Raw genomic sequence first — 25,617 nt, 5'->3', positions numbered from 1 at the left:
GCAACTAATATGTTATCTGATGCATACAAATATTAGGTGCAGCCAATATAGGTATTATGTCATCACTCTATTTAATTTGGTTACCATACACCTTAGGCTTATATGACCTGTATCTGAGACTGTGATATTCAATATCGCTGCCCGGTGCCTTCTGCACATCAGCTTAATGTCTAAATACATTTGGCATGACTAAGTTCCTGTAATGAAGATCAGCAAGTTGTTGTATCTTTTAATAGAAGTTACATTCTAGATGTGATAATGATATTGCCTAGGATGGAATGAGGATAGTGGAATAGACGTGTTGGTTCCAACAACATTAAAGTCATAAAACAGTCACCAAGTCACTGTAAGGGTGCGTTCACACGAGCGTAGGCGTATTTACGTTCGCACGAGCGCAGCGTATAATCGCCGGAAAGAACGTTTTTCGCCGATCACGACCAGAGCTAGAAAGCGTATTTTCGTTTGTTCCTACTTTTCAAATGGTCTTTTCGGCCATCGAATATGCGTTGGCGCGTATTTCGGTCGCATATGTTCCGTTTTTTTTTCGGGTTGCCGTTTTTACGCGCCGTAAAATCGCCTGTGCGAACAAATACATTGGAAACCAATGCCTCAGATGGTCATGTTTATACGATTGGGCGCAAAAACGCGCCGTTTATGCGCTCGTGTGAACGCACCCTAAAGGTGATGTTTCCAATCAGTGAAGCAAATAGAAATTTAAATCAAAACCTCAAAGAATGAAAAACAATTCAAAAAAAGTTTTAAAAAGTTTCACACTTGAAGTGAATGTACAGCCATTGGGGACAAAAATGATATGTAAAGCCCCATTTACACGCAACAATTATCGCTCAAAATTCGTTCAAATGATGGCTTTTGAGCGATAATCGTTACGTGTAAACGCTGCCATCTTTTACTCTTCAGCTGAACGATTATTTTTAGGTGAGCATAAAATCCATCGTTCAGCCGGAGAGAGATAACAGGGATCGCACACTGTATTCTGCATGGGAGACAGTTATTTTCCTCACTACTTACTGTTTGGCTGCTTTTTATCTTCTCTCCAATAGGGCAGAGCTGTGATCTGTGACTATAGTTTATATAGTGTATACATGGTTTATGGAGACCTTCCACCCCACCCCAGCCCATCATTGCTTTGGAAAGATACACCCCATCTCATTATTGGTATGGGAGACACATTCCCAGTCTCCTCATTAGTTCAGGGAGACACACCCCTTGTGTCATTACTGATTCGGAGAGACAGACCCCATCTGAACCTTGGTATGGGGAAACACACCACCAGTCCCATCATTAGTTGGGGAGACACACTCTCAGCCTCATCATTAGTTGGGGAGACACTTGGTCTCATCATTACTTGGGGAGACACACTTCGTCTCTTCATTAGTTTGGGAGACACACTCCCAGCCTCATCAGTAGTTGGGGAGACACACTTGGTCTCATCATTAGTTGGGGAGGCACATCCCCTGTCTCATTACCAATTCAGGCTCTTGCTCTGCCTCCTCTGAATGTCTGCTAAGTATAAACATAAATCTAGGACAGGCTTACCAGAGGATCAGGGCATGGAAAGAAAGCTGACTGATATTACAGCAAGGGATGTAAGAAGTAAAAAGATGATCTTCAAGTAATTGGCTGACATCTAATGAAGGCGATGAGCCTTAATGAGATGGAGCCTAGAGAGTCACTTTGATCTCCTTTGACACTGAGACAGTGCGGTAATGATGCCCTCCCAATAACATATTCATTGGATAGCAAACAAAGAAGCAGTTGCAAGCAGCACAACAGAATACACCCAATACAGAGGAAAAAAGCTATATTTCTGGATACAGAGGACCCAAAGTTATCCAAAAATGAAAAAAGGAAGTGACGGTATCCATGCAGGCAGATGATAATGTTTATGACACCTTGAACATCTGTGCCACTTTTAGACTTACACAGGGGTCTTTGTCATGGTTGACAAGGCTGGCCCTGCATGGGTTGAAACATTGTATGCAAGTCCTACCATCTGCCTGCATCTTTGCATATATATTGGATAGAGAAGCAGGGAAACAGCGGTCAGAACATTTAATGCCAAAACAGATCCAACTGATTAAATTATATCAGACCAATTTAGAGTGAAGAGGCCTCAGACGTGAAGATTATAGTTAAAGGGGTTCTGTCATTAAAAAAAAAAACAACTCTAAACTTACCTACTCCTCCCCAGGCAGCCTTCTTACCAGATCTTCGCCTCTTCTATCTTCTCCTCTAGTCACCTGGGTCACCTAACCTCCAGCCGGCCGGATCCTCTTCTTCTGGTGACATTCTTCCATACATTGCCAGCAGTCTCCTTCCTGCAAGTCAATGTACCGGTCACTAGTGACAAAGCGTTCACTGCCTAGAAGAGAATGCCGAATGCTCGGCAGTCTGCTTTAACGCGACCGCGTATTCGCGATGTCTCCCTGCTAGTGTTTCATATACTATACTATATGAAACCCTACCGGCGAGGTATCGCTCATGCGCGCTTAAGCAGGCCGATGATGTTTTGGCATTCCCTGCTAGGCAGTAAAACCTACATCACTCATAGCATTCACTGCCCTGCAGGATGTGAACTGCAGCTAATGGATGCTCCAAAGCAGGAAGAAGAGGATCCGGCCGGCTGAAGGTGACGTGACCCAGGGAAATGGAGTAGACAGGAGATCAGTGAGTAGAAGGTGCGGTACGAAGACTGATGGAAAGGAATAGGTAAGTATTGATTTTATTTTTTTTTTTCTAATGACAGAACCCCTTTATTCTAATCTTCTTCATTTATTTCTATACTGTAAAAACGAATGGCTGCCACTGTTGAAAATCTTCTCCACTGGTCAAAACACACATAGTGCATTCTTAAGGCCAACTTTACATGAGCGTATGCATATTTTCATGCACATGAGCACCGTGTTTTCGCATAACATATTTAACTTTATTTTTTGCATGCGCAGTTGAAACGGCTAATTAGTGTAAAGAGTTCAAGATGTGTTCTTTTCCCTGTGCAATGACGCAGTGTTTCATGCATCTCTTAGCGTATTGCATACACATCTGCATTGACTTCTATGGGTCTTTTGGTGTACACATGCACAGGCAAATAGAGCATACTGTGGGGGGGGGGGGGGTAGCGCGTCCATGATGCGCAGGTAAAATATGCTTCTGTTAATAAACCTATTGAAATCAATGGGTTCCATTCACTGTGTATTCCAAAAGCAAATTTTGTGGCGCAAATACACCCTTGTGAAGTTAGCCTAAATGGCCACTCCAGCAAAAATACATTTTTCCATTCCTGCACCCCTCTTCTGATTACCTGTCACACTCTGGATGTACCCTGTATATATTCTACTCACTTCCATGTAATGAAGCCTCCTCTCTGATATTAGCCTAGTAATCCCTTGCATCACATGACCAGCTAGAGCCACTACCATCTATGCCTGTTGAGAGGACAGTGTAATTATCATTAACCTCTATATTCTCCAAAATAAGCTAAAGACAATAAATATACAGTCAGAAGTATGAGCTGTCATTCCCTTCGTTATTACTGTGTGACAGGAGCCTCTAATCATCATCCGTAACTGTGATAAGAGTTTCTAGCCCCAAAATACAGGAGGTCCTGATGATAGAAATATTGACTCCTGGACAATACTAGTAATTCCGAAGAGGTCACTATGAGATCACATGACCCACTTTCACATAGAAAAGAATAACTAACCAAGGTAATACTAGCGTGTATATACTGAGACTGTTGTTTAATGAATAAAAAAAGAAAATCACCGGAGTGGCCCTTTAAAATGTTTTGTCAGTCAATATTGATAAATGCTATGATTGTAGTATTTACTATTATCTGAAAATGTGAGATAGTATTTCCTACCTTATTTCCCATAGCAGTCAATGAGCCCCTTACTATCCATAGTATAAAGGCCTAGAACAATCTCCCATATAAGTTAATGGGCCCCTTCATTTCCATAGTATGAATGACTAGAAGAGTCTCCCATAGAAGTCGATAGGTCCCCTCTTGTCCATAGTACATAGTAGGCTACTCTCTAATCGTTGACAACTGCAGCTCAGGCAAGATGCCGGTTCCCGTAGTAATGTACAAACAGTAGAATAAAAAAATCTACAATCAGATATAGGGAGATTAGAAACATGTTGCTTGTTTCTTTATGTGGTTTTAATTGGTAGAAGAAAATATAGGTGGTACATTCCCTTTAAGAACAATGGTCACTTGTAAAGAATCTTTTGTATCATGGGGACTATGTGCCTTGTGTATATCTCTCTCCCAGTGAGGGTCAATAACCGTGGACAGCCGAGGGCCAAATTGTTCCATATATGAGAAGTTTTACTCAACAGACTTTTTGGTTTTCCCACTAGATACAAAATAAAAATGCCTTATAACACTTTTTGATTGCATCTCTATGCCGTAGTCAGTTAACAAGAAAGGGATCTGCCTTTTCTAACTGTAAGATCTAGGAATCTATTATATACCCACAATATAGAGGGAAAGGTCATGTTAAACGATTACACAGAAAAAGGGGAGCCGCATAGCGAAGATCAAAAGGGTACAACCCATCTGGTTCAGGTCACTAAATACTTTCTTCCAAGACATAGGTTAACTTTCCTACACTTCCCATTTCTTGCACTTCGCTCTTCCTTTCTTTTGTCATCATATTGCCTTTGGTAAAGGGATGGAAGACACACAGGTTAAAGCCACTTTCACATCTGTGGTGGAATTTTTGAGGGTCTGTCGTAGATCCGGCACAAAATACCAATAGAAAAAGAGCTGAATGCAGCGCTTTTTTCTGATAAAGTGAAAAAAGGGGGGTTGGTACTGTGTTAGCCAGTAGAGCAAAGTGTGATTGTTCTCAGCAGGAGAAACCAAGTAATCTTGTAGATGTGATACCTTTTGATGGCTAACAAAAATACATGATGTTACAGCAAGCTTTCGGGTCTTCTATCGACCCTTCATCAGGTTGAGTTGATAGAAGACATGAATGCTTGCTATAACATCATGTATTTTTGTTAGCCATTAAAAGGTATCATATCTCCAAGATGACTTGGTTTCTCTTACTGAGAGCAATCACACTTGTCTTCCGGTAAAATGCTTTGCAGCTGAGTGGAAACCAAACTGACCCCATTATAATCAATGGGGTCTGTTTGGTTCCGTAATAAGATGGATCCGTTCGGCCCGGGGATTCTGCTTTCCTGCTCCCGTAACGGAGCAGGAAAACTGAACTCCCAAGCACAGATGTGAAAGCAGCCTAACATGCCCAATGAAAAAGCCAACCTTCATAAAACACCTAACTGGCCATATACCCTGCTACTAGAATTCTTGATTCGCCTCGTACTTGTACAGCAGTGCCATTCAATTCAAGCTAAAGTTACTCCTAACTAATAACATTTATAAACTGATCCCTAAAATTGGTAATAAATGTTAGATCACTGGCCCCCATGATCATTGTACCTCAGTACCCTATTCCTGCCACCATCATGCTCACGGCGAGGAGTTGTATGTTGTGGCGTTATACAACTCTATGGGAAATGCCAAAACAGCCTAGATAGAGAGCATTTGGCTCTTTCAACATCTCCCACATAGGATGAAGCAGAACGCTTCATTCTTGATTCAAGCTTGGACTGGCCCATAGGGCAACAGGTGGCACCGCCGCAGGTCCCTGACCAGGAGTGGACCCCCATGAGCGGCATATTACAGAATACATCAACTGTAGTATATACACAGCATCTCAGACAGCCTAAACTATTGTATCCATGTAATAAATTGGGCAGTTTACCTGTTTGTATAGATGCTGGCTAAGATGACATGTAGGTGCAGGTGTGCTTTGCAGCGTATCCTTTCTCACTGGGATCAATCTTCTCAAACATACTCTGGGGGCCCCACATCATCATAGTGAACTATAACTCCCAGCATGACCTGATAGCTACAGACCTTCAGGTTCCTGCAGGGCGCTGTAGTTTTCTCCCCAAGGTGCGTTGTAAAGGGTCTGTTACATAAAAGTCATGTTGAGAAGCGGTCATGCAAGTCAAAACAGTCTTCCAAATTGGCTGTTCAGGACATTGTAGCTACAACTGCTGTTCACCAAAACTGTGTAAACCTTAAAAATCACTTTAAAAACTGTTCTGTTTTGTGATAAAATTGCGCACCAGTGCACTTTTCGCCCATGTGTTGTGGCCACTGCAGTATACGCCATAAATGCCACTTCTCGGATCTGCCCCTATCCCAGTTTCCACCTGAAAACCTCAACGCTGGCAAAATGCATGCCAGGGCTGCCGAAACCGCATGAAACGCAGCTTTGAAAAACTCAGCATTTTTGCGGCCGTGGACTGCTGAATGCTGGCGGAAAATAATTTAGCTGTTTTTACGATCACGACAGTATCGATATTGATGAGTATTTTATATATTTGTCTAAATGTCAATTTTGCTTAAGTGCATTCTTTTATATAAGGGGCAAAAATATAAAAAAAAAAGGATAAAGAACAAACAAAACAAGACCCAGGTGCAAAGTGTAACCGGCGTATGTGCGAACTGCTGTGCTCGCCGCTGTCAGATTTTATTGCACTTCAAAGGCGCAGGCACTTGCTATTCAACAGCGGATCAGCCGCTGAATAATAGACCCGAATGAAGCACCGGCCACAGACCAGACCAAAGCTTTTCTTAATCCCCCCTGATCTGTGCGAGCTTTAGGAATAAAATGACTATGAAAACCTTTGGTGCGGATGGCAGGAAATAAATATTCAAGAGGAGTAATGCAATATGAAGGCACGGGCTTTGTCTATTAACAGAGAGGATCAGTTGCATTGAAGCTCTCTGGAGGTGAATATTACAAGAGGCTCTATTCCCCGTGTGCAGAGGTTAATCAAATCATACATCCTGGCGGTACGGCACAACGGAGCCAACCTGCCAAATATATATGCAGAAGACACTAAATTGAATAATCCAATAGTGCATTCAGCTTCCCATATTACAATTATTTTTCTATTGGAGTGATCTTTGTAGGATTTGTTCGGCACATTGATCATACATACTCTTCTAATCTCTACACTGATTTGGACTCACTAGGCAAACACATCCCTCAATAAATGGCTTTTTAAGTAACATTATGGTAGGCACATACATAGGGGACCCAGGGAGATTCAGCCCCAAACTGCAATGCCACGGGCAATTACATCACAAGATAGATAGATATGAGATCAGTAGATGGATAGACAAACAGATATGAGATGGATCGACAGGCAGATATGAGATGGATGGATAGACAGACAGACATAGGATGGATGGATAGACAGACAGACAGTAGAGATGAGCGAGCGTATTCGGTTTGGGTGTTTTTGCACTCGAGCACTGCTTTTTCCGAGTAACTGACTACTCGGACGAAAAGATTTGGGGGGCGCTGGGGGTGAGCGCGGGGTTGCAGAGGGGAGTGGGGGGAGGGAAGAGAGAGCTCCCCGCTGTTCCCCACTGCTACCGCCCACTCCACCACGCCGCCCCCCGGCGCCCCTGAATCTTTTCATCCGAGTAGTCAATTACTCGGAAAAAGCGGTGCTCGAGTGCAAAAACACCCGAACCGAGTACGCTCGCTCATCTCTAACAGACAGACATAAGATAGATGGATAGACAGACAAGTGGACGGAACGACAGACAGGCGGATGGGCAGACAGACAGGCGGATGGGCAGACAGACAGGCGGATGGGCAGACAGACAGGCGGATGGGCAGACAGACAGGCGGATGGGCAGACAGACAGACAAATGCATGGATAGATAAAACTAAGCTGAATGGACAGATCTACTCAAGCACACTGGGACAGATCTTAATGTATACCTGCACTTTCAGATAACTTTTCAGAATGAGTCCGTGTGTGTATGAGGAATAACACTACTTCTGGCCATTATATGAGTTGTAGCCTACATTTTTCTCCAGTTTTCCCCTCTGCAGGTTGCACCTCTAATTCTCACATCTCTCTGAGCTTGGTGGGAGGAATCTAGCTGCTGTGATGTATTCATTACCATGTTTGTGTTCTTAATAGAGGAATAACATCTCCCTCCTCTCTCCATAGATGTTTATGGGCAGCATCAAGCCCCATTTAGATGGGATGAATGCCGGGCAAACAATCCCCGACACTCGTCTCCGTACATACAAGGAACTGCACTTTAAGGAAGGTCAGGGGTAGAAGAGGGTGAGGAGTTCTAGGAGCTTCTGTATCTAACGATCGCCACACAGGAAGCCGGATACAGAAGACAAACCTAACTATGCTGTACTATTCCCTCATCTCTATCTATTCTATCAGTGTGACCGGACCTCTGCCTATGGGCCATCGCTCACCTATCCTGACATTGTTCCTAAACTGAACACCGGTCCGTCTCTCTAACTCAATCTAGTATAAAGATCACACAGTGACAATTATATATCCACATATGATCAACCAGAGCTGCTTAGGAATTAGTAATCACCAAACAACAATGCATAAAGCCTAGAGGAACCAAGCCGTAACAGTGATGAAGCAGAATTGGTATCACCAGCTCTGCACAGGGAGACTGAGAGTAATTAAACAGGACAGTAGCTGTTTCTTCACTATAGAAGATTAAGATTCAGCCCAACTATATAGCTAGTGTGCTGATACTGTTACCTACGTGATCATACCTAAGGTGAAGCAGCTCTCTGCAATGTAGAGGGAATATCCGACTAGCTGCCCACAGCAGCTCCCCTCTAGATTCCCATGTGCTGTGAAACTCAATGTCTCAACAACCCACCCCTACTTTTATAACAACCTCCATTTACATGTAAGGAGTTTCCTCATCACTCTCCAGGGGCTCAGGGCAGAACCAACTTATCCAGATCTGGTGGGGATTGGTGTTGGGCATATCCACTACATATGCTTTCCAACCAATATAACAGCGATTTCCTACAAAATAATGCCTCTGCAGCGCCACCTCTAGGAAGGCAACATTCAATGTCAAACCTTTAAGCATGCCTTGTAACATGGAAATCATAAGCCAAAGCCAGAACCTTCTCCAGAAGAAAAAGATAACAATGCATAGACAGGTTATTTTGGGGTGATTGACCCTCTTCAGTGTTCAGCAGGTTTCTGGCTTTAGAGGCCTATAGATGTGGGTCAAGAAGGGTATTGTTTCTCCTTAGGGAGAGAACCTAGAAGGAGACTAATAAGGCCATACATGCTCCTCTGGGAATATGCAAATAGGAAGATGGATCAGTACCTCTACAGCGTCATATAGTTGTGACTGCCTGAGGGTGCCTACCCACTAGCGATATTTTTTCTAGTAATGAGAGAGCAAGTACCTTGCAGTGCAGAGAAAACTCTGTAATATCGCTCATTGTTTGCAATGGAGCCAGCGGCAGCAGCGCCAGCCCCATTGAAAACATGGAATATATTGCGGACTTCTGCCACAGTTGTGACAGCTGTGACAGCTATGGCAGAGGATTCCTTTGATGAAGGAATCATCTGCCACAGCTATCACAGCTGTGGCAGAAGTCCGTGATGCCATCCATTGCTTTCAATGGGGTTTGGCACTGCAGCGGCCTCATTAAAAGCAGTGGGTTGCAGGCAACCCCCGCAGCGATAATTTTCGGGGAAATGTAAGCCCTTCCCTAAAAATCATTCCTAGCTGTAAAAAAAATATATATACGCACCTAAAACAGCCTTCCGGCTCTTCTCTGTGGCACGGCAGTCTTCTACTGTGTTCTGGAGGCCAGGGATTGAAAAATCCCCGCCCTCAGAAAGCGCTGGTCTCATTGGCTGAGTGCTCAGCCAATCACAGGCAGCACTCAGCCATTGAATGACAGCTGAGCGCTGCCTGTGATTGGTGGCAGCGCTCAGCCATTCATGAATTCAATGAATGGCTGAGCACTCTTTTTAGTAATCTATGTCAGTGTTTTCTAACCTTTTCAGCCTTGGGGCACTGCTGGGAAAATAGTTACTGAAAAAGGGGGTGTGGTCAGGGGGTGTGTCTTATCGTAATGTATGATTTTACCGCTGATATTCTGGGCACTCAACGGCCTCTAGTGGGTGCAGCACCACTGGCCACTTCCGCAACACCTGACTAGTGAGGCCGCCAGGTGCCCGATGAAGGAGAAGCCAAGAGCGCAAAGACTTTGAAGGTGAGAGGGAGAGCGGTATCTTCTGCAATCAGTTGTGGAAGCGCAGCTGATTTTAAGCCAAAATCCATACTATGTGTCTTTTGTGGAAATGTTGCAGATTTTGCCGAGGAATTTTCCACTGCGGAGAATCCACAGCATTTCCACTACGAGTAGGCATACTCCAAGGCTCTAAGGAGGATTTGATGCGGAATGTCCGCAGCAGACATCCTCCAGCAGATCAGTAGCGGAAAGTTTGCCCCAAAACTGCACCATTTGGTGCAGATCGTATTGCGTATTCTTGTGCAGTATTCAACTACTCATTGAGAAGAGGTGAATTCCGAAGTGGAAATGGCAATATAATCAACATACTGTGGGATTAAAATCCGCACTACATGTCAATTTCCACACTGGTTTTGTGCTGACTTCTTCCGCAGCTTATTTTTCAAAATCTCATCCACTTTGCGGCTACTGTGAATGCTGTGGAATTTTGCGCAGATTCTGCACAGAAGGTCTGGCGGCAAATCCGCCCTATGTGGATCCAGTCTGGTGTCAGCTGAGTGATTCCCAGCCTGGAAGCCGCTGCGCCCCGATTGGAAATCACTGGTCGATATGGCTCTATTTGTAGAAAGCATCTACGCGCTACCATGTCGTACACAAGGTTTTATCCTATTGCCATTTTTCCCAATTGATCTCTATAAAGATTAAACATCAAAAAGATATCCAAGCAACTAGATTCATTGACCGTTTTTGAACAATCCACGACGGATCCAATTTTAAGAGATCCAAACAAAAGTGTAACAAATCATACGAGTCTTCTCACCGGGTGGAATATTGTAGCAGACAATGCTATTCTACCCCTATAAAACCAATGGAAAGCTGAAGGAATGGAGGCCAACTATAACTAACCGATGGCATGGGCCATTAGAGAAATGGAGGTGAAACCAATGAGAATATCACTGGGAAGATCTCTCCCTGTTTTATGTAAATATGGCAGAACAGCCAAGAACTCCCGGGGTGACCGAATCAGCTGTTGTGCAAAAGATGCAAATGTGGATTAGCATTTCTTATTCTCCACAATGTAGTGAAACAAGTATCAGAGCTTCACAGCTCGACTCCCATCCGCCAGTGATTGATATCGTGCCTCCATATGTTCCTGGGTTTACAGAAATTAATATACTCACAAAAACTGGATTTTTCATTAAAAAAGAAAAAAACATCCAACATCACCTAAATAAGAGCCGTCTTGCAGCCAGATGTTCCCCTGAGCTTACAATGTGTGTCCAATATTTCTATGGAAGCCATTCATTGTTTGGACGGTTACCCCACACAAGAATCTATTGGACATTTGCCGTACACCAGTGTCCTCTACACATCTATGTTAAGTTTATTACGCGATTAACAGCAAAAAAAATCATAAAAGTACCCATGGGTCCACAATTAGCAAAATGATAATTATATCAGCTCATTAGGGCCCTCTTAGATGGAACAATTATCGTTCAAAGAAACATGGAAACGAGCGAAAGTGAACAAGAGTCGAATCGTTCAGTCTAAACGCAGCCAACGGCGAGTGATAATTAGAGATGAGCGAGCATACTCGGTAAGGTGATATACTCGAGAGAGCATCACCTTTTTCGAGTACCTGCTGGCTCGTTCCTGAAGATTCAGGGAGGCTGCGGGGGGGTGGAGCGGGGCAGCGAGGGGGAGCGGGGAGGAGAGATCTCTCGAGTATATCGCCTTACCGAGCATGCTCGCTCATCTCTAGTGATAATCAATCACTTTTTGTTTTGTCATTCATTTTTGTCATTCATTTGTCATCACCGTTGGCTCATTCACTTACGGTTCCATTTAAATACCGATCGTTCCGTCGTTCTCATTCACAACTGAACGATTTCTCGTTTGACGAGCCAACGATGTATCTGCGGTATAAACAGGCTGCCCAAGCAAAGTCTGACACTGTTACCCCGTTCAAACGATAAATCGACTCATTTCAATGGACCTTTAGTCTCTTTTTTTTCACGTTGCGTTAATGGCGTCCAGTAGATGTACGTGGTGCCAAAAGCTCCTAACATATGCGGATGTAGCAATCGTTAACATGACTGGTGCATCACGATGGCGACAATGTACCACAGTGCTATAAATCAAACTATCATAATGCATTCAAGTTAACATTTGATACATTTGTAGGATTAAGGGAGGCTGTAATAGATATCTAACAAAAGGGATTGGGCACCCATATGTTATAATGGCATCCTGTAAAAAAAAATGTCCGTTAAATGGATGGCACTATAGCCTATGGGTGATGGCATGTTTTTGCAGCAAAGGTGGTGAATGTGAACAGAACCACAATGGTGGAGTTTCTTATTTTGTGTGCTACATGAGAATCGCACTTTAGACTATTTAGAGTGAGTCTCCTCCGCAAAAGAAGCTTTGCCGATGGAGCTGACAAGTGATCGGGGTTATCCACAAATAATATTATGTTTACTGATATAAAGCACCTACTCCTGAATATGTTTTGTACTGTATTAATGCTCCCTCGTACAGTACATTTACCTTGCTAAGTAATCGGAGATGAACCCATATGCGCCATTACTGAGCAAGCTGTTCCATAATCTGCTGAGTCTTCCTTGTGTGCCACAGTAGATGCTGAGTAGAGATCAGTGAGCATGCTCGCTAAGGCAAATTAATCGAGAGAGTATTGCCTTTTGCGAGTACCTGCTCGCTCATCTCAAAAGATTCGGGTGCCGGCGGTGAGTTGCGGGAGTGAGCAGGGGGAAGAGGGGGAGAGAGAGAGAGATCCCCGCCCCCCCGCCGCCACCCGAATCTTTTGAGACGGGCGGGCTGGTACTCGCAAAAGGCAATACTCTCTCGAGTAATTTGCCTTAGCGTGTATACTCGCTCATCTCTAATACTGAGTATACACAATGGCGTTCCCTTCTTGTAACAAGCAGAGAAGATGGGAAGATTGTGGGACAGCTTGGTCAGCATTATGAATCCCTCCACACCAACGAAGATGAGGAACCAAGCTAGGAATGTAAAGGTCTTCAGGCTGCACAACTCAAATCCAAATATATCAATACTACTGGTGAATAAACTCTCAAATTTGTACGCTTATGCAACATTTCAAGGACTAATACCCAGGGGCTGGCGGACAAATCTTATCCTGGGGGCAAGCACATAGGAATGGCCAATGAATGGAGACCCACTCTAAGGCTCAAGATTCACAGGGGGCAACTCGCATCAGACAGCACACAGACACCCATCTGCTATTCTCATCCGTAAAAATGGACAATAGGACGTGCTGCGATTTATTTCACACGGATCATCGGTCCATGTGAAAGATTGCTTGACTACAAAACCTAATCGACTATAATGTGTCCATGTGCCATTGGGTGGAATATACACCCGTGTGAATGGGCCCTAAGAGTGGAAACAAATGGTGCAGCTGGACACACAAAATACTGGCAAAATAGTGTGGCCGTTGGCTTCCCCATGTGAGCCTGGTCTGGCTGTGTGTGATGAGCCACACCGTATCATTGCATCCTTAACTATATAAAATAACGAGTATTAGAACTACCTTAGAACATACATGCAGCACCAAAACCAAGCTCTTACCATAAATACAGTACCAGAACGTAGCTCTTACCATAAATACAGCACCAGAGCCAAGCTCTTACCATAAATACTGCACCTGAACCAACACCATAACATAAATACAGAACCAGAAGCAAGCTCAGTACATACATACAGAACAAGGAACTATATTTCTTACTTATATGTTTAGTTTCAGACGAATGAACCTAAGACGTGTTTTACAGATGAGCGTCTCAGTTTAGGTCTTTGGACCTAAACTCACAGCAATGACAGTTGAAGTGAGTTGGCTGAGAGTAGAAACAAGGGTATGGAAAGAACTCTGTGGGTCCTATAGCAAAACTGAGAATCCCCCCGCACCCCACCCCGGGAAATAATATATATCTTACAACTTTTATAATGCAGCAAGCATAGACACGGTGGTTCAGCTCTAGTCTACTTCTTAATAATTCTGTTATCATATAATGTACTCAGATATGGGCTATACCGTGATAGTGATTACAGTACAGGGATCACATCACTAGTGATGACGACTCTGTTTGAAGTTGGCTGTATTCAATTTTTTCTTCTCTGGGTCTGGACCACCACAGAGATTTCTTTCAGCCATGGCTCGCTTCTGGCGCTACCGCTAATGAATTACTCAGTCCCCTTTATAGTAATGATGCACCATGGTGATCCCACTAAATAAGTGACCCCCCCACCCCCGTGGTTTCACTATATAAGAGTGCTCATGCTATGGTCTCACTAGTGCCCCCGCTGTGGCCCCAATTAGTAATATAACCCTCATTATGGCTCCAATTAATATGAATTCTTTTGTGGCCAAATAAGTAATGTGACCCCCCCTGTAAGCTCAACTATTAATTCCCCCCCCCCCCCCCCCCCATGGCCTCAATGAGTAATGTGACCTCCTCTGTGGCCCCTTGTGATTAACATGTAGCACCTTCTGAGGCCCCAGAACTCTAGCCACCGGTAGAGCTAATAGAGTCTTCTTTAGACATACAATTAGGACTGCTGTCTCCTCTTTGCCGTTGCATATTAACTCATTCCCCTCAGCCCCAACATTCACTATATGAGTGACAGACCTGGGTGGAGGAGTGAGGTTATACTGTGTGAGATGGCAGTCCTGTCTATGCGTCTGAAGCTGCTGCACTTCTAGGAGTGGGGGCAAGCCAGACAGTCTTAAATATTTGCCCCTTTGTCCAGTCAACCCGATGATACCCTTCCTTAGGTCTTGCTGAAGAAATTACTGTGCATGGCCCCAGCTGAAGGCCACACGTGGATGAAGGAAAGGGGAAAGAGAAATCTTAGATCCCCCTACTGATCCAAAAGAAAATTAAAAGCTCATAAGACCTGAGCATTATGACCTAACCCATAAATGATTGTCGATATGCCTTTTATGGAAATCGCTCATGGGCCTTCTTTCAATGCACGCACCTTTTTACAGCACAGAATCAGAAACCTGGCACAGGACAGAGCCAGGTTCCTTCTCTAATTGCCAGGATTGAGGCTAGCTCCGATCCTGACCATGTAACACCTTAGATGCTGGTGTCAATGATGTGGCATCTAAATGTAGAAAAAAAGTCTTACCAGCAGCACATCATTAAACCCAAATCGGGTAGGACTAGAAATAATGCAACAGATACTTAAGAACTTGGACCACCATTCTCAGAGCACATCCAAAGGAAGAGAAGTGGCAGCATAGTTGGGTGCAAAAGTAGTAAAACACCTACATTTCAACCCTGTGGGTCTTTGTCAAGTTTATCAAAATGTAGGTGTTTGACTTTGGCATGGAAGAATAAAGTATTCTACTACCTTTGCACCCAACTATGCTGCCACTTCTCTTCTTTTTGATGTGGCATCTAAGTGATTGACAGATGGGAGCTTTGTCACCCATCAACCCCTCGCGATGTCTTTGTGGGCTGACGATGACTTGCTATGGCTCTCGGAAGTCGGTGGTGGTGGTTCTGGTGGTGGTGGTTCTGGTGGTTGTGGTGGTTCTGGTTGTGGTGGTGGTGGTTCTGGTGGTGGTGGTGGTTCTCTAATGTATATAGGGCCTGCTTAAGTTTCCATCAACAGATGATGTTGGGGGACAGAATAGGTCAGCGATAAATGTTTATGTGTATGGGGGAACGATTGTTCAGCTGCCAGCTATTGAAGCTGTATGGGAACTTTAAACCTAAAAAATGTTAAGGCTGGTTCCCAAGGGACGGAATCCCAGCGGAAATCTCGCGGTTTTGCCGCACCAAAAAAAACGTGAGATTTCTGCGGGACAAGGGCTGCTTCAAAACCCGTGGGTTTTGAAGCGGTTTGTCCGCCGGCATTCCGCTGCGGCTTTCTCTCCCCATAGAGATGAGAGAGGCTGCAATGGAAAAAAAAAAAAGAATTAACATGCTGCGACTGTCAATTCCGCGCCGGATTGGCTAATGCCGGGATTAGGAGCCGTCGGCATGGAATTTTCGCGGCCAATCCGTCCTGTGTGAACCCAGCCTAAAAGATGTAACTAAAGATAAAAATCTCAACCCTGCACCTGCTTGTAATGTAAAAAAACCCCAAAAAACATTAGTGTTGCCATGTTCCTAACAATCCAAATAAACAAATGTAGCTATTTAACCCACACAGTAAACATCATGACAAAAAGCATGGCCCAAATGACTACCCCCCCCCCCCACCCCACCCACACCACGATTGGATCAACATTCAAGGAACATTTACAAACATTCACAATCTATTCTCAATATTTACAAACCTTCACATACGTCTTTTATTAACCCCGTCTACAGTCTCAGAGCAATAGTTTGTAATGACATACAAAGTGTAGTAGTTTCAGCAGCCCAGTCCCTCTTAGGGGCGTCTGCCGGTGTGACGTAGGGATTTACCGGCTGCGCATCACTGTGTTCTCCCAACAATCCTGAACTCAAAACGGCATCAAAATGAAGCCCTCAAATTCATGTTGAACAACAGAAGTGAAGCAAGTGCAACATTAAGTCTCCTCTCTCGGGACGCGGAGTCATTTATTAACCATAAATCAAATAGGAGTGCCAGGGGAGAGGGTCATTGTTACTGCGGGCACTAATAGGTTGGCAGATGGCATGTTACATAACCCCGTGTTCGCTGTGTTCTGACCACATCTCCCAAGCGGTGCTTTCAAAATTAGTACACTCATTAAATTAGCATACATAAGCTCTGCTTTGTCTCTGCCCGCGGACAGTCGTACTGATGAAAGCGCTGCGTCCTCTATTTAAAGTGGTATCAACTAAATTTAGACCTAAATTTGCAAGTATTAAGGAAAAAGAACAAAGATGAAAAGTCCTGCATCTGCACTATATGAATTAGTCGTCTTGTGGTCTAGGGAATTGTAGCCTGCAACATTAAGGCAGGAGGATGAGTGAGCCAAGGCTTGTATATAAGAATGACACCTCTCATTAGACTATATCCCAGACATACAGTCACAAGGCTCTGACAAAGGACCCCGTCCACAATGCATTCCTGATGTGGTGGTGAAGGCTTATTGTGTTGTCAGTGATGACAAAAGCAGTTTCTTCCAGCAGCAGCAGCCGGCATTGTGCTCTGCATGCATTCAGCTTCATTGTATCGCATTGCTCTCCGTGGAATTCAGGACGGACGCTCATTCCATGATGGTGTCAGACTATACTTTGCATGTCAACCAGTAAATGAGAGCAGCATGAGGGGCATAGGATAGACACTGACACCAAATAGAAGTTTTATGTTCTACAGGCCAGTTAAAGGGGTTTTCTGAGTTGGGTACAAAATTGCAGAACTCAGAATACCCAGTTAACTGGCTTACGTAAAACAATAAAACAGGCATTATTTTCACATTAAGGCCCAATGTCCACTTGCTAGCACTGATTCTATCTGCTGAATCCCGCAGCGGAATCCGGCCATGCCTGCGGACATGGACAGAAAAAGACATTTTCTTACCTGTCCAGATCCAGCGTGGGTCTTCTTTCTTCAGCACGGTGGATGCATCCAGAAGTCGGTGGATGCGCCTGCCGGCGTGCCAGATGCATGCGCAGTGGCTTTTTATTTCCTGTGGATCCCGCGACACGTCCACAGTGGCAGCTTTTTATTTCCTGTGGATCCCGCGGAATCCACGGAAAAATGGAGCATGCTGCGATTTCTTCTTTGCGTGTGCGATACACACGCTGGGAAAATAAAATCGCATCTGCATGCTCTAAATTGTTTTGAGGATGCTAATGCAGCTCTATGGGTGCCTAGAGCTGCGGATCGGCCGTCTGGAAAAGACAGCACATATGGTGCGCATTCCAGCTGGCCGATTTTACGCATGCCAGGAAAAGATAGTCTTGACCTATCTTTTGCGGGAATAAGCCGTCTGGTCCCATAGACTACTATGGGATCCTATGAGAGCTGCCAGAAAAGGGGGATGGGAGGAAGTTTAGCTGTGGCTCGCATTGCTAAAGTCTTTCCCCCTCCCCCTGCTGGCAGCTCCCATAGGCTGGGGAGGGAGGAGGAGGGACTAGCTCTGATAAGCTCCCGCCCCCTGCCGGCAAGGGGCGGGGAGAGGGAGGGAGTTTAGCTCAAAAGCTCTTGCCCCCTCCCTTTGCCGGCAGGGGGAGGAAGCATGGGCGAGGAAACAGGAGATGCAGCTGTGACATGGTCATGGCTGCCTCTCGATCATGCGAATTTCGGGCGTGATTTGGGCAGCTGAAAATCGCAGCACCCTTAAGAGCCTTAAGCCTGGCTTCACACGAGTGTATGCGTATTTTTGCGCACATCACCGTATTTTACTGTACTTTTTATGCCTGCAAGGCATTTTTATTTGCACGAAGGAAGCAAAAATGCACTGATTGAAATGGCTAATTTAGTTCCAGATGTGTTCTCTTCCAGTGGAATTATGCAGTTTTTCACGCATCTCCTTGCGTGTTGCGCGCATATCTGTACATCTCCCATTGACTTCTATGGGTATCTTTGGTGCGCAAATATATGGAAAAATAGAGCACCTTCGATTTTATTTTTTTGTGCAACTGAAAAGTGTACCCAAAATACATAAATGTAATCAAATCCATTGAAATCAATGGATTCTATTCTCTGCGTATTGCACACGCAAATAAACCCGTGTGACGCCGGCCTAATGTCATGCAAACCAATTTCAGTTTCTATAAGCCTTTCTGTATGAAAGTGTACTAGGGAGGGAAAGATCCTGCAAAAGGAAAGGGTTAATAGCGGATCAGCCAGAAGACCACTGTGCTGCATGCAGGACTTCTTCGTCTGGTAAAATGTGGGTCAGCTAGACATAATCTGAACGGACCCCATTATAAGAAGCCAGGGGATTCCCCTTTCTTGCTTCCATAACGCCTGGAAGCTGCACCCGCTGTGGATACAGTCTGGAAGTCCCAATGTGGCAACATATAGATCAACATATTAAACCAGTTATTACCCCAAAGAATGGAACGTGACAAACCGCAGCTGCTGTGAGGCTTCCTACAGCCTCTACATCGTCATATGTAACACCACTGTTCCTACACAAACCTCAACATCCCTTAACTAATTGTCGCACATGGGTCTTGTTCACGTGGCCGCATCCCATCGCACTCAAGTGAAACACTGGGAGATGCAATGTGAGGGCATGCCCAAAGATGGGACGCGCTGCGAGATGGGATGTGGGAAAACCTCGCTCTTGTCTCTCGCAACGCTCAAATCTTGCACGATTTTCTTGCCAATGTGAAGCCGAACGACAAGAGTAAAGCTGACCATAAACATGGGATAAAAGCACTGAAACCCAACCGAGTAGTTGCTGATCTCATGCACATGGGTGTCTCCAGACTGCCCCAATAGCAGAGATTAAGGGTTCTGGAATGTTGTAGATCAACACAACAAAATCCTTTGTTTGCAAAGGCAGTAAATCACTGCAGGAGGCGCCTGCCATCAGCTTCTTCCCCTCTCCTTGGTAAAAACCCATTTCCGTAACGCAGTGAACGCATCCCATAGACTTAACTATGGAAAGCGCAGCCCGATGTCTTCGCGGGATTCAAAATGCGGCATGCTGCAATTTGCCACGATTTTCCATGGTGAGCCTATCTGTCAGATCGGCTCAGCGCTGAGACCTGACAGCTCTCCCCCCTGTTCCCCCGGGGTGGAATATCGCTAGCGATATTCCATTATGGCCTTGGACAGGCAGCCTTAGTTGTCATCAATCAAACTACTAACGATGACCTGTCCGTCCGTGTGTGAGTGGTTTTGTCAGTGACTTACATGCTCCACCCCTGATCACATGACAGTGATGTCATGAAAGGGCCTCCATTCCCAGTAAGGGAGTTACATGCCCCGCCCCTGATCACATGACGGTGACATCATCCCAGGTCCTGTACGCACACAGCTGCTGTCCGGCTAGGTGTTCGTTAATATTCCATAGCAACTGAGGCCACAGGGGGTATGTAGTCCGCCCGTAATCTGCACAAGAATGCAGGACCTTTGCTAACATCACCAACATATGACCAGAGGCGGAGCATGTAAGTCATTCACTTGGGATAAGTGTCACCATCATGTGATCAGGGGCGGAGCATGACAGTTCCTCCATCTCCAGTGCTGTGCTGCTTCTGATCCCCATTGTATGGGATGAACAACGTATGTAGCAGATCTCTCTCTCCCTCTCTCCCCCCCGCTCCCTCCTGCTGACAGCCGCTACTCACTGCTCCCCCGTGCCGGCACCCGAACCTGCAGTCTAGAGCGGGGGAGATACTCGCTAAAGGCAATGCTCGCTCGAGCAATTGCCTTTAGCGAGTATACTCGCTGATCTCTAGCCATTATGGGACACTTCCTTCTATATATAAGAAGTTTCGTGCATTCATTTTTGATAAATTGTCACAAACTGCGCGTTGCAATATTCACACGGGACGGACTATTCTGCAATAGCCTTGCGGTATTTGTCCTTCTGCAGAATATTCAGCACCAAAATCTGAACTGCTAACATACAGATTTTGATGCCGAATTGAAAATGGCAGAATTCTGCCGGTGATTCTGCATCAAAATCGACAGTTACATTGTTGCAGAATGTCCCGTGTGAAAGCACCCTACTACTGCAGAGAGCAGTGATCAGTGTTCAGAGCTTGGACATCTGGACTTTTTATGGTAGGCAATTGATCTCACCGTTGAAATGCTGCCACCATACCTTACATTGCACTTGTGCACTGAGCACTAGTGCTGCAGCAGATACAATGGCACCATTCAATGATACAATCATTAGCATGCAAGACCCAAAAGTGTCCGGGGCTCAAGGCTCTTGGCTTCAGCCTCATTTTCTGCTCCTAATTCAGAAACTTTTAAGCTACATGATACTTTAACTTTGGTACCTTTAAGTAGAACATTGTTGTCTTTGTCCCTCATACAATTTTAGGGTTCATGCGCACAACACAACCCTGTGTATGGAGTCTGGACGCCTCCCTACTATAAAGCCACGTGCCCTCCATGTACAGGCTCTACTGGGCGCCATACATGTGGACATATTCTCCCTTGCAGCAATAAAATCTGAGGCATACTGAGATCACTGGCCTAACTATAGGGGATGCGGTTGCACCCGGGCCCAGGAGCCTTAGGGGATCCATAAGGCCTCTCCTCTCCATATAGGGAGCACAGTACTATGACTAAAGCATTATAGTTGGAGGCCCTGTTACAGATTTTGCATTGGGGCCCAGGAGCTTCAAGTTATGCCTCTGCATTAAGGGGTTAAGAGAAGTTGGGAGGCCCCAAGATAATTTTTGCACCCGGGCCCATGAGCCTTTAGCTACATCCCTGAGATGTAATAGGGGCCCATACACCTGGTAACAAGACGCACCAGAGACAAGAACGAAAACAGGACCATGAAATATCCATATGATCATATGAATGTAAGGAATGCTAACTTGGCAATATCAATCCAACCAAACTAGAATCTGACCTAACTGGATACTGCAGTTGTTGACTGATCCCACCACGTCTGACCAGGGTTGTTGAAATCTAATGTAGCAGTTGCGACGGGGTTCCACTTTCCTGCATTCTGGAACCAGGAAAGGCGAATTCCCTGGCCGAATGTATTCATCTTATGATGGAACCAAACAGTGCCGAATGCGCCCCATTGACTATGAAGGGGTCTGTTCGGTTTCCGCGCAGCTGCCCTTCATTTTACCAGAATTAAAAGTCCTTTATGCAGCGGTATTTTTTCCAGTATTGTGTGGCGGATCTGCGCCAGAACCATCAAACGGAGGTTCCAGCGCAGATGTGAACCCGGCCTTACTTATAGGACTAATATTTACTGCTTTTATCATCATGCTGTCATTTTTTTGGATGAAAGAAAATGAAAAATAATGGAAAAAAAAACGGATCTGTTTTTTCTTCCTTGATTGTAATGGGACTTCACAAAATTGGAAAGCAAAGACAAAGGCTTCAGTTTGCTTCCGTTCCATCAGCCTGCGGACTGCGCTGTATTCCTGTCCAAAAAAAACGTAAACCTCGCAGAAAGGAAACAAACTGAAGCCTTTCTGTTTTCTTTCTATTTTTTGAAACCCCATTGAAATCAATGGGGGAAATAATCCCTTTTTTTTTTTGGTTTTATTTCAGTTTCTCTCCTCCAACATCGGAGCAGAGAAGGAAACCCTGAAGTGACCCTAATGCAGGTGTGAGAGCAGCGGAACAGCATGTCTCTGTGCGTATTTGACTTCTGAAGTATCCAAGCTGTTCACAGAACTTTCTGAGTGGGCGCCAGTACTAGTATCACTCAGGAACTTGTTCTGGCAAGCAGGGGGTTACCATTGCCTTATTCTTCTTTGCAGCCCACTTATATGATGTCAAAATTAAATAAATGAAATGATGTACGTATATTGTTACTTTTGTTATAAAACACAATGACCCATTCAGCTCCTCACGGAACAATCTGTTAAACTTTGAAAAAAACTAAAAAGTCCACAAAAAGGCTCAAACTACAGAAGAAAGAACACAAATCCGCTAAGCTGTCGTGTTTCTTACTGCAGGTACTTAAAAGTAAACTTTAAATTAAGAAACATTGTAGTTTAGTCTAGAAAGTTTGAGGATGCTCCCATTTGACGAAGCAGTTAGAGATGGATTGCGTGAGCACTGCTGAGTTCTGAGCATAGTATATATAAGTATACACTGCAGCCCCTGTAGCAGACATCCCTCAGATAGGTGGTCGGGAGTATAAATTGTAGGGGGGCTCCATTCTTCTTTATGGGAGCAGGAAAGTGGAATCCCCTTGCCGAATGGATCCAGCTTATAAGGGAACCGAACAGACCTGATTGACTTAGTCTACGTTTGGTCTCCATTCAACTGTCTGGGATTTTACCGGACGGAGATTCCTAACATAGATGTGAACATGGCCTAAAAGAACCCCTTTAAGTCATTTGTCTTGATAACAGTGGACCCGCACACGCAATACAGTTAAGGCCAGTTTCGCATCTGCATTATAACTTCTGGCTGGAGGTAGCTTCATAGATCCGGCTCAAGATACTGGAAGCAGATAGTGCTGCATACAATACTTTTTCTTCCGGCCAAATATTGGGCAGCTGGGCAGAAAATAGACAGACCCCATTATAGTCGATGGGGTCCGTCTGGTGCAGTTCGGTTCCGTCCAGAGACTAAGCCGTTCGACTGTGAGAATTTTCCTTTTCTGCTCCCCTTAACGAAGCAGGAAAGTGGAATCCCCAACGCAGGTGTGAAACCACCCTAAGTCTATTTAACAGATGAGGAAAGTTTTTTTTTTTTTTAATACTTCTCCCTTTTAGACCCACTCCAAATTTTGGCAAAAAAATAAATGAAACTGCACTGAACAATCTGTCTTACCTGAGTCGTACCTTGACCTGGTTTGCCAATCATACCAATAAATTCCTAAAAGTCTTACCAAAGGTGCATTCTCCATCGTGGACCTTGTGAACAGAGCCTTTGCCTTGGCTTTGTGTCTTCCAGCTGTGCAGACGTAGAGCGCACACACTTGAATGGGTCCTTCCATCAGAGCCGCACACGGCACCATCCTCTTCACACAAGCAGAATCCTGTTCCATCGGAAGAAGAGGACGATCCACTCCCATAGCTGGAGCGGCTGACACAGACCATGCCAGGAGCGCAACGGGCTCTGGTCTCATCTCGTCCGCCGCACTCCTCTCCTTCTATGCTGAGGCAGCGGTCGCAGCAGTCACAATCATCTTTGGTGAGCAGCTCAGGAGCCGCACAGGTGACGGGTCTGCAGGCATCCTTGACACAAAGGCCACAGCTATCTGCACCTATTTCATGGATCTGGTGCAAATATAAAGAAACCGGTAGCAAAAACAAGAGGCGCTGCATGTCTCTGGTACCCTACTAGTGACTTTGTGTTCAGTGACCGGCTGTGCCTGTTATCCCAAACAAACTGAGTGCTAATGGGCTCTGACAGTAAAACCATGGACAGCTGGGGCGTAGAAGCCACTCCCCGGGAGCACTGATGTGCCAAAGAAGTTTGGAAAAGAACAGTTCTCTCCGTCACTCATTCAGCCACCGAGTACAGATAAGCCCAGCAATTAGATACAGGGATGTTCTGGGAAGGGCTGCTCCGCTATCTGCCTTGCCCGCTAGCCAAGTGGCTATAATACCACTTTGACTAGAAGCTTCTCGTGAGAAAGAAAGCCCCTTCCAAGCTGACTGGTTTCATTGAAGAGCAGCAGAGAGAAGACAATGGAGCTTACAAAGGATGTGGAGCCACAGCGGAGCGCAGCTCTGGAGCACAGTTAGCAAACACCGTCCAATTAAGCACTTTCTAAATACAAACAGTATAAATCCTTCCTATCCAAAAAACGAGAAAACACTAAAAATATGCAAACGCTGAAAAGTGACACAGATGACAATGTAACTAATGGGAAGCTTTTGTTTTATTTGTGTTACTTCTAGAAGGGATAAAACACGAGTGTGTGAATAAAATGCTTGGGGGTCACACGGGGCGGGTTTGCTGCGGAATGGCCCAGCAGATCAGCAGCGGATAGTCTGCCTCCAAACCGCCACGATTTGGTAAGGATTTTATTGGGTATTTTTATGCGGAATCACCCCCTTATTGAGAACAGGTGAATTCCGCAAGCGGCGCTACAATTGGCATGTCGCGGAATTAACTTCCACATCGCATGTCACTTTCCGCACGGATTTTGCGTGGATTTTTTCCGCAGCTCGTGGACAAGATTTTCAGATTATCATCCACTTTAAATGCCGCAAAATTTCCGTGCGAAGGGTTCGCATGGAAAATCCGTGGCAAATTTGCTCCACGTGAACCCAGCCTTATGACCCCTTCATACAAGCGTGTGTGGCATTTTTGCGGAATGAATGCTGATTTTTTTTTTTTTTTTTTTGCATGCGCATCACCGTATTCTACTGCGTGCGGCAAACAAAGAGGCTCCAATTGAAATGGCTAATTAGTGTAATGAGTTCCAGATGTGTTCTTTTTCCAGCGTAATTACGCAGTATTTCACAGATCTTCCAGCACATTGCGTGTGTATTTGCGCACCCCGGTGACGTCTATGGGGACCTTTTGGTGCGCAAATATGCAGGAAAGTAGAGCATGCTGTTTTTTTTTTTTTTTGTTTGTTTTTTTTTTTTTTGCAAAACCGCAATGCATAAGAAAATACAGACATGTAAACGAACGCACCGAAATCCATGGGTTTTATTCTCTGTGTATTGCGCATGTGACTTTTACACATGCAAATTCGCCCCTGTGAAACTGGCCTTAGGCTGGCTTTCTGCCGCGTGAACACCAGGCGTATTTGTGTGGGCGAAATGTGCTTTTGCCTGCGGCCAGATGTGAATTTGTGCTATGTGGCCATGATGATCAACAACCGCATAACGGGACGAAACCACTGATTTTAATGGTTTCGTTTTCACTATCAGGATTGTCACCAGTTAATACTACATGCGAGAAAGATCAGGCAGGA

The 25,617-nt window shown here is 44.9% G+C and overlaps 1 protein-coding gene across 1 annotated transcript in view; it reads right to left on the bottom strand.

Moving 5' to 3' along the window:
- IGFBPL1 (insulin like growth factor binding protein like 1) overlaps positions 1-24,130 on the bottom strand; it is a 46,015-nt gene extending 21,885 nt beyond the window's left edge. Inside the window, exon 1 of the mRNA XM_066602018.1 lies at positions 23,572-24,130. Coding sequence (XP_066458115.1) covers positions 23,572-24,010 — 439 coding nt within the window. The 5' untranslated portion in view covers positions 24,011-24,130. The remainder of the gene's footprint in view (positions 1-23,571) is intronic.
- Between the last annotated feature and the right edge of the window lie 1,487 nt (positions 24,131-25,617).

Source organism: Eleutherodactylus coqui, chromosome 5 (assembly GCF_035609145.1).
Source record: "Eleutherodactylus coqui strain aEleCoq1 chromosome 5, aEleCoq1.hap1, whole genome shotgun sequence".
Taxonomy (NCBI): Eukaryota; Metazoa; Chordata; class Amphibia; order Anura; family Eleutherodactylidae; genus Eleutherodactylus; species Eleutherodactylus coqui.
The sequence above is the reverse complement of the archived record's forward strand: the minus strand, read 5'-3'. Positions and strand labels throughout refer to the sequence as shown.